At 42.4% G+C, this 14888-nt stretch overlaps 1 protein-coding gene across 3 annotated transcripts; it reads right to left on the reverse strand.

Annotated features, from left to right (window-relative positions):
• Nucleotides 1-1385: 1385 nt before the first annotated feature.
• Nucleotides 1386-14399, reverse strand: LOC111978098 (delta-1-pyrroline-5-carboxylate synthase). 3 transcript variants are annotated; one of them, XM_024007905.2, is made up of 18 exons: nt 14292-14399; nt 13969-14093; nt 12769-12920; nt 12449-12598; nt 12187-12291; nt 11923-12081; nt 11246-11336; nt 10562-10686; nt 9511-9655; nt 8641-8714; nt 8192-8291; nt 7726-7946; nt 5900-6037; nt 5366-5561; nt 4799-4920; nt 3596-3782; nt 2849-2944; nt 1386-2759 (listed from the first exon to the last, which is right to left on the reverse strand). In XM_024007905.2, exons 2-18 carry the CDS (start codon nt 14066-14068, stop codon nt 2554-2556), a joined length of 2367 nt encoding a protein of 788 aa, XP_023863673.1. In that variant the 5' UTR covers nt 14069-14093; nt 14292-14399; the 3' UTR covers nt 1386-2553. The 3 variants fall into 3 exon arrangements, with proteins under 3 accessions (XP_023863673.1, XP_023863674.1, XP_023863672.1); XM_024007906.2 differs by having other exon boundaries at nt 11929-12081; nt 14284-14393; XM_024007904.2 differs by having other exon boundaries at nt 14284-14393.
• Between the last annotated feature and the right edge of the window lie 489 nt (nt 14400-14888).

A 14888-nucleotide genomic window follows, 5' to 3' on the forward strand; every position in this document is an offset into this window, starting at 1 on the left:
AAATGAACACGGAAACATTATTATTTGAAGCCGGTAATTAAAGAACAAAAAAAGGGTATCTGAGGATGGGCATGTAGGAGTCTTTATGAGATCACATGGTGCAGAGCAGGGGCTTTGGGTCCATGAAAGAAGCCCGTATTAGACCCACATCACAGGGCTAGCGCCAACTCAAAGGGGAAGAGTCAAAGTGTCCTGGTACTAGCCCCGAGCATCAAGCTCTCTCAGAACAAAAAAACTAAACCAAGTCTGCTTCCCTGCTCATGCATTTTTCAGCAGCCAGTGTGATAAGGAACCCTTTCAGAAATAAACATCAATTATTGAAATTGTTAATTAGACGCCCATAATTGGTGAAGATACACATGAATAAATAACTTTGACAATTAATTATTGATAAAAAAAATTGAAGCCCAGCTGGGAACACTTTTGAGTCTCTTTAGATCAAACAAAACAAGAAATATAAGTTTTGGCCTTGAGTAATGTTCAATTAAAGAACTGTCGACTTTGCTGTAAAGGTCCAGTGACATGCCCTGCGTCCTCTGATATATGTGGACTCCAATCCCCACGGTCGTCAGTGCGTCAACAGGGTGAAACATGGGATCTGGCTATGCCTAAACGGGGAAACGTTCGACAAAAGATTCACAGGGTGCTTGGCGTCTGTCGTAAATGGAAGGTAATGCAGGGAGTCCTGACATGATTCAAATCTAGATTCAAATCTAGTATCAACCATGTACGTTATGTTTGTGTGTCTCGGTATGTTTACCTCTACTACTAGGCCGGCCAAAGCTGCATGATCCCTCATCAATAGACTATTCTAGAACTGCAAAATATCCATGTATCAGACTCTCTACCTCTGCAAGTCATTAATACAATACTTTCCATTACAAATATCAAGCTCCTTCCATAGAAGTACCAAAACAGTGAGATCTGACAAGATCCTGTCTTTTCTTCATTTATTCTTCATCAACGAACCCTTTGGACTTGTGATGGAGGGCTGATTGAAGGGTAAGTAGTGCGTTTTGGACCATGAATTCTCTAGCTGAGAGTAGTAGAACCACAGGAGAGCATACTCTGTGATTCCATTATTAGTCTCAGTTCTCTCCCTCTTTCTTTTCATTTCTGATAGCTGGATAATTAAACCTCTGTAGTATTGTTTTCCATCTTCCATGCCCCACTTACGGAAAAGTCTTATTCCCAGATGAGAACCATTAAAAAGTCCCTTTTTTGACGTCTGTTTTCAGATCAGTATTCCTTCTTTGGTGCTAATTTGTTATTTGTGTTAGTAGAAAGAGTGGTGGTAGGACAGAGACGAACATACATGTAAAGTCATTGGCATTCTTGAGTTATTTATCTCCTAATCAAAAGGACCAAAGAAAATGAAAATCCCATTGTTATTCAACAAAAACTTTTATTCTACAATATGGTCTAAAAATTACCAAAAAAACCAGAACTGATCTGTAGTGTTGACATCAGATATAAAGCTCATAAGCTGGAATGTAACAGCAGCACTGTATCTTAAGGCAGTAGTCCCCTGAAGGAGACGGAAAGCAGCTCTTGTATCTGACAGAGGCTCTGGGCACTGTAAAGTCGACATAAATAGACAGTGTAAAAAAAAGCAAAAGCAGGAGAATAAAGCATTTGCATTCAAAAGGACATAAAAAGTTGAGGAAAAGAGGGAAATACAAAAAAATGATGTGCTTTCTTATATAATCAAATCTAACTTGAATGCTTATGAATAAGATTGGGTCAATAAATGTTTTATTCATCCATATCTATGATAAAACACATTTAAGGTTATTAAATATTGTTTATCCAATGGTTCATCACTGCTCATTTAACTGCATATAAATAAGGATTGTGTTGGTAGAACTGCAAACGATGCAGTATAAATGTTAATAGCAATTCATACAATTTGTGGCCTTGAGGCCCTACAATTCAAGCCCAATTTAAATGACACATCAGTAACTTTCCTAACTTAGGTTGCGCTTTAAACCTAGCATCAACACTGTTTGGTTGTGCATTCATATCACTTCTGATATCCCTAAATGTAACATGAGTATCCTGTACAAGACCAAACCAATACTTTGAAGGTAAGGGTCTCATCTGATAGAGCACAGCACAACAGACCAATCAACAGGAACTAAAACCAAGAGGGGAGCCTCTTGATAGAGATAATAACACGGATGTAAACTAGCTTAAGCAAAAATTCCCTTTAAGTGTGGGTCCTAGAGAGCATATTTACCAAACTCATCACTACTGCGCATAAGATCTAGACCAATTAATGTCTAAACCAATGGTGTGAGACCTTCTACAGTCTAACAGGGTCAATGTAACRAATCATGAGTTGATTCACTGAATACTGAGTGAGGTAATCACTGCAATAAAACTTTTGAGAGCTGATGTAGAATTAATGTAAACTCTGATCCAATGAACGTAAACTCTGATCCAGACCGAATGAATAAGACAATGGGATTGTTTCTTTGGTACCATGGGAAATCTTTTCTCTCGTGAAGTGGTTAAGTGTGTTTAGGTGTGTCTCTAGTTGGAGGTCCTCTGTCATTCCTCACTCTGGGCAGCTATCTGTCTGGGCTGTGGCTGTGTGACTGGCATATTCTCGTGGAGGTACTTCATGGTGCCCTGTTCAGAGAAGTCTGCAGCAGTGTGGCCGTCTCCTCTCAGGACCCACTTAGTGGTGAGGAGACCCTCCAGGCCCACGGGGCCCCGGGCATGGATACGAGCTGTACTGATGCCCACCTCAGCACCTAGAGGAAGGAGGGAGACAGAATAAGTGAGTGAGTAGGGTAGTTGAACAGTAAGTGAGGTGATAAAAAAGTAAATAATGAATGCATACCCAGTCCGAAGCGGTATCCATCTGCGAATCGCGAACTGGCGTTCCAGAACACACAAGCACTGTCCAGCTGCTGCAGGAACCGCTCCGCTGTGTCCTCTGTAAGAATCATCATCATCATCATCATCACAACAACTACCATCATTGTCACCATCAACATCTCTCTTCAGCTATATACAGTATATTTCTTCTATTACACAAAAAGGATAATTCAATGTAGTTCTACGTGTTGTACAATCTGTGGCCACTAGATYGTAGAGCTGAGGCAGAAATGCTCTGTCTGCAGGGAACCTACTAAAAAAACATCTATAACTCAACGTTTGTCCTCTGCAGGGAACCAACTAAGAAAAAAACATCTATAACCCAACCTTTATTGGATATTGTCAGTAAAGTACTCAATCAAAATGAATTATCAAACTTGAGGGGACATTAACATTTAAGATGACMATAAATCATATCACTAAAAATAAATTAATAACACTCTTCCCTTAGCAAAACCTGTTCTACATTCAAATCAGTTCTGTTCCCTTCAAAGTAGTCTCATAGGGAGGTTGTACACTGAGCCAAAAAGTGCTGTCATCACTTTGAGAAAGAAGTGGCAGGGAGATTGAAGGACAGGTCTCTCTTGAAAGAGAGATTTGGTCTCTCTCACCCAGACTAATCTGGGTGAATCAACGGGATAAAACATTTTTAAAAAGAAGAGGAAAAACAGAAACTTCTCACAACAATTACATAGACAGACAGCCCTACCGTTTTCAGTAACAATGACGTCGGTGTGTGAGCTGCCATATCTGTGGATATGGTCTATAGCTTCCTGCATACTGTCCACCACCTCGATGCAGCACTCCAGATCCCCGTACTCTGTTCTCAGAGACTTGACCTCTGATGGGCTGAAGGTCAGGTAGGAGGCAAACCTGGGGCCAGCGTGAATCTTCACCTAGAGGGGTCACACATGGGAGGGGGGTCATCATTACATAAAACGAACGGTCAATTAATCAATCAAATCGGGGAGTTAAGATTGACTGATTGCTAAACTGGCTAAACTGGCTGAGTCAGACAACTTGCTTGGATCTAGGGTTACAAAGGGAGGGTATATTACCGGTAACTTTCAAAGTTTACCAGTAAACTACTGGAATTTTTGAAACATTCAAGGATTTGATGGAATTTTCCTAACATGTAAAATATATCAACTAATAAAATAAGATGATTACATTTTTTTTTTTTTTTTWAATAGAATAACATAGCTGTTAAACATTATCCTAAATATAACCCATCAACTTAGTGAATACCGTTTGTGTTTAATATGAGGGTTTCAGCATGGAAAGTTCTTTATATTTTAACACACATGTATTTATTTTACTATGTCAATATGTCTTTGTTGGTAATGTTTTTACGCCAAACTGGTGGCAGTTGTGAAAAAAAGACAGTAGTTGGAAGAGTTGCAGAAATAATTCCAAATGATGTCATTGTTGATTAGATATACATTTTTTTACAGGAACATTTTTTTTATTTGAAAGTTGAAGTATAAATGACCAAAGTTTCCATAGAGTGCCATAGATTGATCTGCTATTGTGAAACACAACCTAACTTTTAGTGATACTTGGTAGTCTGTCTTCTTATTATGATTATCATCAACTGCATAGTAAGCTGTTAATGTTCATTTTTGTGAATTTGGTTTTAGGAGCATAAATCAACAATAATGAGACATGATTCATGTGGTTAATCAACACGTGTAAACCCATCCACCCCAACCCCAGGGAAAGAAAAGGAATATTTGATAATAAGTTGTAGTAAAATGTAACAAACCAAACAACCAGTCAGTTAGTCATTATCTTATTTAACCAAGCCTTTGAGTGTTTTCAACCTGTATTTTAGTTGTAGAAAAGGAGGATAATATCACTTTATGTCAGTGTGTCTATACCTGTGTATTTGTTTGTGTGTGTGTGGTCTTACCTGTTCGGTGCGGAGCATGTCTATGATCTGGTCAAACAGAGGAGTCCTGAGTATGTCCCTGTGAACCAACAGTGTTTCCATAGCATTGCAGGCCGCAGGATAGTCACATTTAGAGTCTCTGACTGGAGAGAGAAAATGTCAATCAATCACTTCCTTCTCCTTCATTGGTAGTAAAACAACCATTCAATTATGTGGGCGTGTCTGTGTCAGACCTGGATTCAAATACCAGTTAAAAGGTATTTCAATTACATTACATTAAGTATTTAGATATTTTTTCTTAGAAAATACATCAGGTAGTTGAATATTTGGAAAAGTATTGMCATCTATTTGAAAATACAGACAAGTATATTTTCAAATACAAATATTTAAATACTCCCATACATTTGAACCAGGTCTGTTTAGTCATAGGGATATTTGAAATACTTCAAAGAGGTAGCTGATTTGGCTACTTTATTTGAAAATACTGAAATACACAGAAAATAAGTTTTTAAAATACAAATAATTAAATAAGCACTTATTCGAACCCAGGTCTGGCCTATGTGCGCCGGTGTGTGTTGTCCAACTGACCGATCTTGATGACCTTGTCGATGGCGGCCTCCGAGTCGATGTAGACGTGGCAGATGCCTTCACTGTGGCCCAGAACTGGGATGCCCTTGGCTGCGTTCTGAATGTTCCTGACCAGCTGGGATGAGCCTCGCGGGATGATCAGGTCTATCATCTCATCTAGTCTACACAGGTCCTCCACCTCCTCACGGGTACTCACCTGGAACACACATAGAATATGTACACACAGTTACACACACAAAATGTGTATACATTCCAATTACTATCAACAGATTGTCATATCCGGACTCAAAATAAACCCCTACAGTATTCTAGGATTTATTTTGTATTTTTCTATGAGGGAAATTCCCTGTGCTACATTGTAATCACTCACCTTAGTAAATGAGGAATGAAAGGATGCTTTTGCATGGTGTCTGACTGCATTTACTACCGGCAGAGTAACACAGAATTACTCCGATTTCAGCATTAAAATTATGTTATTTAAATAACTTCCATGCTGTTTTTCTTAAATGGGATGTTTTTCCAGCTGAGACTTACCAGCTGTACAGCCTCTCTGACCCAGTGGATATCCAGTGCTTCCTGGGTCAACTCATGTAAGATGCGGTTGGTGTTGGCTGCTTCCTTGCCCCCCTTCGCCAGCAGAGCATTGCCGCTGGCTATGGCTAGAGCTGATACCTACACGCAAATGAGAGCAATAGCCTTTTAGCCACAGAATTACAGTCACAGTCAAAAGTTTGGACATACCTACTCATTCAAGGGTTTTTCTTTATTTGTACTATTTTCTACATTGTAGAATAACAGCGAAGACATCAAAACTATGAAATAACACATATGGAATCATGTAGTAACCCAAAAAGTGTTAAATATATCAAAATGTATTTTATATTTGAGATTCTTCAAAGTAGCCACCCGTTGCCTTGTTGACAGCTTTGCACACACTTGGCATTCTCTCAACCAGCTTCATGAGGTAGTCACCTGGAATACAATTCAATTATCAGGTGTGCATTGTTAAAAGTTCATTTGTGGAATTTCTTTCCTTCTTAATGCGTTTGAGCCAATCAGTTGTTTTGTGACAAGGTAGGGGTGGTATACAGAAGATAGCCCTATTTGGTAAAAGACCAAGTCCATATTATGGCAAGAACAGCTCAAATAAGCAAAGTGAAACAACAGTCCAACATTACTTTAAGACATGAAGGTCAGTCAATCTGAAAAATGTAAAGAACTATAAACGTTTCTTCAAGTGCAGTCGCAAAAACCATCAAGCGCTATGATGAAACTGTCTCTCATGAGGACCGCCACAGGACAGGAAGACTCAGAGTTACCTCTGCTGCAGACGATAAATTCATTAGAGTTACCAGCCTCAGACCTTGCAGGCCAAATAAATGCTTCAAGGAGTTCAAGTAACAGACATCTCAACATCAACTGTTCAGAGGAGACTGCGTGAATCAGGCCTTCGTGGTCAAATTGCTGCAAAGAAAACATTACTAAAGGACACCATTAAGAAGAAGAGACTTGCTTGGGCCAAGAAACACGAGCAATGGACATTAGACCGGTGGAAATCTGTCCTTTGGTCTGATGAGTCCAAATTTGAGATTTTTGGATCCAACCGCCATGTCTTTATGAGACGCAGAGTAGGTGAACGGATGATCTCTGCATGTGTGGTTCCCACCGTGAAACATGGAGAAGGTGTGATGGTGACCAGCATGACTACCACAGCATTCTGCAGCGATATGCCACCCCATCTGGTTTGCGCTTAATGGGACTATCATTTGTTTTTCAACAGGACAATGACCCAACACACCTCCAGGCTGTGTAAGAACTATTTGACCAAAAAGGAGAGTGATGGAGTGGTGCATCAGATGACCTGGCCTCCACAATCACATGACCTCAACCCAATTGAGATGGTTTGGGATGAGTTGGACCGCAGAGTGAAGAAAAAGCAGCCAACACGTGCTCAGCATATTTAGGAACTCCTTCAAGACTGTTGGAAAAGCATTTCAGGTGAACCTGGTTGAGAGAATGCCAAGTGTGCAAAGCTGTCAATAAGGCAAAGGGTGGCTACTTTGAAGAATTTAAAATCTATTTTGATTTGTTTAACACTTTTTTTGCTCACTACATGATTCCATGTGTTATTTCATAGTTTTGATATCTTCACTATTATTCTACAATGTAGAAAATAGCAAAAATAAAGAAAAACCCTTGAATGAGTAGGTGTGTCCAAACTTTGACTGGTACTGTACATATAGCATGACCCCCAGGACAAACACCCATCTTACCAAAAAAATATCAGCAGTGCACAAATAGAACCCCAAACTCTCACACACACAGACGAGCCCAAACACACAGAAACACACACAAATGACCTGTGGCAAGCAGTCAGGGCGGGCCTCGAAGATGACTAGCAGTACTCCTATGGGCACAGTGATCTGCTCCAGCTCTAAGTTGTGAGCTACTCTGGTCCTACGCAGCACTCTGCCCACGCTGTCCTGAGAGGCCAGGGCTATCTGTCTCAGGCCTATAGCTAGGCTATTCAGCTTGGCCGGGGACAGGCTCAGACGGTTCAACAAGGCTGACGACAACTGACCTGATAGGGGACGGAGAACACAAAAGAATCCAATACAGTAGAAAACACCGGACGATCACTTTGACTACTCAGTTAGCGCAGCTCGTATATACAGAACGTTTAAATGCAACCACACCCTCAAATGATCCACATCCTCACATAGTCACACAATGGGATGTTGTTAAGTACATGTCCCTACAAGTATGAGCTGGTTTGACAAATACCATGAACCAATTCAGAGAGATAGACAAGATAGGAATAGTTACCTGCATTGACTGCTAGGTCCATGTCCATCTTGTTAGCAGCAAGGATCTCCTCCTTCTTCTCAACCAGCAGGTCTGCCAGGTGACAGATGATCTCACCTCTCTGGGGTGGAGACAATTCAATAAGATTAAACAAACCGCAGTAAGAATAGTGCTACTGACACGCCTGGGATCAGGTATACTGTATACTGTAGAACTGTGTATGAGGGTCTGACTGTATACTGTAGAACTGTGTATTGGAGCGGTCTGACTGTATACTCGTAGAACTGTGTATGAGGTCTGACTGTATACTGTAGAACTGTGTATGAGGGTCTGACTGTATACTGTAGAACCTGTGTATTGAGGGTCTGACTGTGATACGGTAGAACTGTGTATGAGGGTCTGACTGTATACTGTAGAACTGTGTATGAGGGTCTGACTGTATACTGTAGAACTGTGTATGAGGGTCTGACCTGGTCTGGGTGAAGGGCTGCCAGGGTCCTGCCAGAGTTCCGGGCCATCTCAGTCTGCTGCTCCACGGTGGGGCCTGGAGATAGACACTACAGTGATGAGCACAGGCAACACAAACCAACAACAAAAGGGACCATCGGACAACATCGGCATGCATCATCGTAACCATAGTCACGTGTAGCCATAGTCTGGATAATGTCGTGCTAGCCGAAACGACTAGAACGGTCGGCTGGATTCCAGAGGAGCGGCTACATTTTGATTGGATGTTACATTTCAAGAACCCTCCCAGCACATGCCCATAGAAGGGCAGCACGTGTGTTATGTTCGTCACTGTTTTCCGAGTCGATGAAAGCAATGCAACTCTTCTGCTTGATCCCTCAACAGACATTATCCCATGTCTACTTACAGGATATGGTAAATGTTTAGAGTATCAAGTGTGGCCGACTGTCTGCCATTTATTGAAATTAAAAGCCGTCACAAACCCGGCATAAATCAACATATTTCGATGGGGTTTTCATCTGCGATTTCCCAGCCATCTTCACACACTTTTGAGCTCCACTCAAGCAAGGCATTTGATTGGTTTGACGTGTTGCGAGGCGTCACTGGTTTCCACCCCTTTGTAGCTACTTTCTGCCATAGACTTCACCAGGCTTTACCGATGACCATAATTATCATCATCATTTAGAATTACAAACGTCTTCTTCATCATAAGAACCACTCATCATATACTCATAAGAAATACTCATCATTGTGATCCCCACCATAATTATCACCATTATCATTATGCTCATTGTTGTCATGGTGATCATCATCAATCTAATAACCTTCATCATCAGCGTCTGTCACACAGAGAAGACCCGGGGTGAACTCACCGGCAGGTTTGACCTCGGAGAAGAAGGTGCCCACTTTCTTGCCCTCCACGATGTCAGTGATGACGTGGCCTGTCACCTTGGGGTGGGTGCCGTTGGCAATGACTACCGACGTGCCCCCCTGTAGGGCCCACAGGGCAGCCTTTACCTGGAGGTAGAGGGGGGGGACACTTAGACAATTTTCTATTCCCCACTTGTTTCTCAAGTAAAGATTTGGCCCCTAATGTAAAGACTTGCTTAACAGTGGGTTGAAGCTAAAGCTCAGTCTGACACACATTGAGTTCAGAAGACTTTCTTAAAACCTTATTACAGACATGTAGACCTAGACACTCTGTAGTCCTCCACTCTTACATGTTTTGATCGACACACTTTCCTATTCTAATCTTCACGTAACTGCAAAATAATGGTAAAACTTTAGTAAATGATGGATACAAAGTATATTGAACAGGTGCTTCCATAAAGGTGTGATTCCTGGGTTAATTAAGCAATTGACATCCCATCATGCTTAGGGTCATGTATTAAAATGCTGGGCAAGCCACTATTTTGGCTACCAGGGCTATGCCCCCATAGGATGACAATGCCCCCATCCACAGGCCATGAGTGGTCGCTGAATGGTTGATGAGCATGAAAACGATGTAAACCATACATCATGACCGTCTAAGTCACCAGATCTCAACCCAATTGAACACTTGTGGGAGATTCAGGAGCAGCGCCTGAGGCAGTCATCAACAAAACAGCCATCAACAAAATATAAAATTATGGAATTATTATGGAACTTGTAGAATCTATGCTAAGGTGCTTGAAGCTGTTCTGGCGGCTCGTGGTGGCCCAACGCCCTACTAAGACACTTTATGTTGGTGTTTCCTTTATTTATAAGGCTACGTATGTTTGCGCACATGGAATTCAGTGATTTATGTTTACTATAGGTTAATGAGGKAATACAAATATGATGTGACTAAAATGAAAGGGTATTTAGTTGACTAAAATCGCCCAATATTTTCGTCATTTTGAGAATAACTAGACTAAATCTAAACACTGACATCTGTGTACATACCTTGGCCTCCATGCCTCCTATCCCCACCCTGGATTTTGTGCCGTAGGTGATCGACAGCTGGTCACCAGGGTAGAAGATGTCAATGAGTTTGGCGTCATCCGTTCCAGGAGGGCTGTCGTACAGTCCTACGAGAGATGGGAGGTAACTATGGTTACGTGATTGTTTACTTGCACAAAGATTACCTTCCAGTCCAATCCATCAGTGATATTTCCAAATACAACCAGGGTTGTGTTTAATTAGGGCAAGCAACGGAAAACGTTTTAAAACGTTTTGCAATGGAAAATGTGTGTTTCTTATTGTACAAGTCCAGGTGGTCACTTCCTGTTTCAGTCTGTTTTCTTCCATTCGGTGTCTGATAAACACAACCCAAAAGACCTGTAGTTCTCCCTCTTACATGAATGCTCCCATATGAGCGTGTGTGGTTTTGACCCAGAGTGCTGGCAGATGGTGTGCTGCCTAARGGCAGGTAGCCTAGTGGTTAGAGCGTTGGGCCAGTAACCAAAAGGTTGCTAGATCGAATCCCCAAGCTGATAAGGTAAAAATCTGTTGTTCTGCCTCTGAACACGGCAGTTAACCCACTGTTCCTAGGCCGTCATTGTAAATAAGAATTTGTTCTTAACTGACTTGCCTAGTTAAATAAAATGTTAAAAAAACAAAATATGTGTTGCTGTGTTAGCAGCGTACCTTCTACGTCAGAGAGAGCGATGAGCAGGTCTGCCTTCATCTCCACGGCCAGACGTGCCGCCAGGCTGTCATTGTCCTTTATACTGATGACCTGCAGGGGCGGAYAAAAAGGAGTTAGTCTCACAGCAAGAATTTATTGGGTCAAGGGTCAATGACCAGACTGTTTCTGATGTTTGTTATCAGTTGAAATTGAGGTCAGTGTATAAGAAAATACATAATTGAAATCGAAGCATTTCATGATACGTTATCGTTGATATTAGCTTGTCTACTGTGTGGGTTAGCAAAGCCACTGATACTACAATGTTTAGTCGTTTATTACTAGTAGTAGTGCGTTTTCAGCAGCAGAAGAACTTGTTAGTTCCACCTGGGCTTGAGAAAGGAGTATAGAAGCGTGCTTCTACCTCCATTAGTCACCCCCAGACAGCCACACTTCTAGGCCCAGTCCGCCACCAACCAGAAAGGAACTAAAGCAATGCATGCACCCCTCCCATCTCCTCTAGCCTTCCCTGCATGCACATCCTTTGGGGGGAAAAGAGGGGTAGCGGGAAGGTAGAGCGAGGCGAGGTGGTGAAACATAATAACTGTATGCTAGTATGCTAGCAGCTAACACTACTCCGCTATACACACCTCTCGCCCCTGTCCTTCCCCCTCCAGTCCCCCCTGTGCCCTTTACCCACATTTACCCCCTGGAGGTCGCTGTTGGGCTCGGGCGGGGGCACCACGGCATCGTTGGTGTTGATAATGGGTACGATGTTCATGCGGAGCAGCTCCTGCAGCGTGCTGTTCAGGTTCCGCCGCTTCTGGTCATCATGGAAGTCCAGGTTGGTGACCAGGACCTGGGATTACATCAGAGCAAATCCTGTTTCGATAAAACTTTATTGAGAGGTAATTGTGCTGGGTAACACAGTGTGAATTCAAATACATAGAGATAGCGTAGGTACCTGTGCAGTGCATGTGCTGTACTGGGTGAACATGGCCTCATACAGGGCCATCAGACCACTCTGTCCGGCTGCCGCACAGGCCCGCGCCTCCAGAACTGGCACTGACTGAAACCGACAGAGAAAGATTGAGAGAGGGAGGAATGTTTTGAGTTGATTTTATAATAAGTGATTTGACCATATTTTTTTTGCAGGTTGTATAAGACCTGGACTCATCATGTCTTTGAGCTGGTAAGGTTCTATAAGAACTGGACTGTTGTCTCACCATGTCTTTGATCTGGTTCTGTCCAGAGTGAAGAGCCTGTCTAACACTCTGGGACAGCAGGATCTCATGCCTCAGTCTCTGCTTGCCGAAGGCCACCGCTCCGCTGGTGACGATCATCATCTCTCTCCCCTGGTTCTGTAGCATGGCCACCTGCAACACAACACAAAAAACMTTCTACCTCAGTGAGCCACATCTAAAGCCTTTTAAGTATTCTTGCAACAATGAATYAACTACAATAAGCAGACAGTTGTTAAAACACAAGCTTCAAGACATCTTGTGTGGAGGTCTTGTTATCCCGTCAGCCTTAAGACCTTCCTCACCTGCTCTACTACAGAGGCCAGCCTGCCCAGCGCCAGGCCGCACTCATCCCCCCGGGTGACCACGGCGCTGCCCAGCTTGACCACAATCCTCTTGGCCTTGCGGAGCTCCCCGCGGTGGGAAAAGGAGTTACTGTTGGCACGCGCCAGGGACACTGTGAGAAAGAATACACGGTTTGGTGCTTTATAGTGTCAGTCTGAAGTGGAGCCGGGCGATATGGACAAAAATCTATATCGCGCTAAATTACCTTAATTGATGCGCTAACGATAAATAGAACGATGCATTTATAACATGAATGTGCACCACAGTTGTTTTTCATTATCCTTAAAACCACTACTACTAGTTTGATAGTTGTAGCCATCAATTATCCCATCAACAATCACACAGCAAACGTATTACATTTTCAAACTTCACATTTCTCTAGTATAGGCTACTTATCGCAAAGGACGACATCAGCAAAATGCCTACGATAAATGATTGGTATGGTCGTTGTTGATCATTTCTGGTTTATCGTCCCGGCTCTAGTCGGAAGCCCTGTTCAAATGCTTTATACATGTATATTCCTCCCTCCCTTACTTGGATGAAATACTAAATAAAGCAGGGCCTAAATGGAGGAAGGAAGATATAAGATAACAGATCAGCTTTATGAACATTTCACGTATGCATACATTGTGCTAACACTACATTGTGCTAACACATACCATGTTAGCTTGAGACAATGTTCATAAACACTGTGCCTAACCAGCACACAACAGTACATCTCCTACCAGTAAGTGTGTGTGCTGGGTTCTGTTTTGGTCCATCACTGATTATATAAAGTGTTAGGCTAAGAGCAGCCAGGAACCCCCTTCACCCCCTTCCTAAATTCCCTGGTATCCATGGAGATGGAAAATGACAGGGTGCAAACTGCCACATCAGCATGGCAACCGCCAAAGCCAGCGCTGACTGCACACATCTCTCCACTAAAGAGCAGCCAACCGCATGAGAGAGATAGGGAGAGAGGGAGATAGAAACAGAGTTAGGGAGAGAGGGAGATAGAAACAGAGATAGGGAGAGAGGGAGATAGAAACAGAGATAGGGAGAGAGGGAGATAGAAACAGAGATAGGGAGAGAGGGAGATAGAAACAGAGATAGGGAGAGAGGGAGAGAGAGAGAGTGTGCGGGTATGTGAATGTATGCATATGTTTGCCACTCCCACTTGCCTTGTGTCAGTGCTTTGGCTAGACGAGGGAAGATGGTGGTGCGTTGAGTCCTGGGGCTCAGGGGGAGCCCGGCACAAAGAGACAGCCTCTGTAGCAGCATAGTCAACTTTCAGCCGCTACAACAGCTAGAGAGGAGAGAGAGAGATACATTAAATCACTGTCAAATCGTCAATGTTCTATCTCTCTTTTCATTTCTTGAACTTGCAGAATTCACATCACAGCTAAACACTTCAAAAAAGTCACAGAAGTTAGTATTCCACGTTTTATTGAATGACATAGTCTTTCTGCATTTGGATAAAGGAAAGAAAAACTAACGGTGATACCTGCTTAGCATCCAAGTCCTGTTTATGTCTGTTATCCAGCCACGTCTATCAAGCCCATCTCCTTTGAAATGAGCTACTGTCCAACCTTTTTATTCAACATTCCAGACAGTATACACAACACCTGCCCTCAACCAATGGCAGAGTCGAAGCCGGCCTAAATCACAGAAACTCCTCCCCCTCATGTGCTTATATGGGGTAGCTGATGAAACTGTCGCTGCTCCTTGCAGGATCACTTATTACGTGCCCTTTCTTGATAAAAAAAAAGTTTCTAATGTGATCACACAGGCACAGTTTAACCTCTGAAAGTTTAAGCAGTGAGGGGGTTCTACTACACTCTAAAACGTTAAGGTTCCTGGAGGTATCCTTTAAGGGTTCTTCAAATTGAAACTGTGGGGGAACCCCTAAAAGTTATTAGAAGAACTCTTGAAAAAGGTTATTGAAGAACCTTTTGTGGGAAACCCTATAAGTTCTTTGAAGAACCCCTTACAATGGTTCCTCGAATAACCTTTTGGGGTTCATTTTTTAAAACTCCCTGTCCACCCTCCCTCCATTATGAAAAAATATTGTAATAGTAATAACAATATTGACAATATTGAT

Source organism: Salvelinus sp. IW2-2015, linkage group LG18, assembly GCF_002910315.2.
Source record: "Salvelinus sp. IW2-2015 linkage group LG18, ASM291031v2, whole genome shotgun sequence".
NCBI classification, from domain to species: domain Eukaryota; kingdom Metazoa; phylum Chordata; class Actinopteri; order Salmoniformes; family Salmonidae; genus Salvelinus; species Salvelinus sp. IW2-2015.

Excerpts from the sequence above, each read along its gene's own strand:
- LOC111978098 (XM_024007905.2), bottom strand. The coding sequence starts at position 14,068 with ATGCTGCTACAGAGGCTGTCTCTTTGTGCCGGGCTCCCCCTGAGCCCC. Across the intron at positions 8,715-9,510 it reads CTCCGAGGTCAAACCTGCCG|GCCCCACCGTGGAGCAGCAG; the intron begins GTGAGTTCACCC and ends GTCTATCTCCAG. Across the intron at positions 2,945-3,595 it reads CGTCATTGTTACTGAAAACG|AGGACACAGCGGAGCGGTTC; the intron begins GTAGGGCTGTCT and ends TGATTCTTACAG.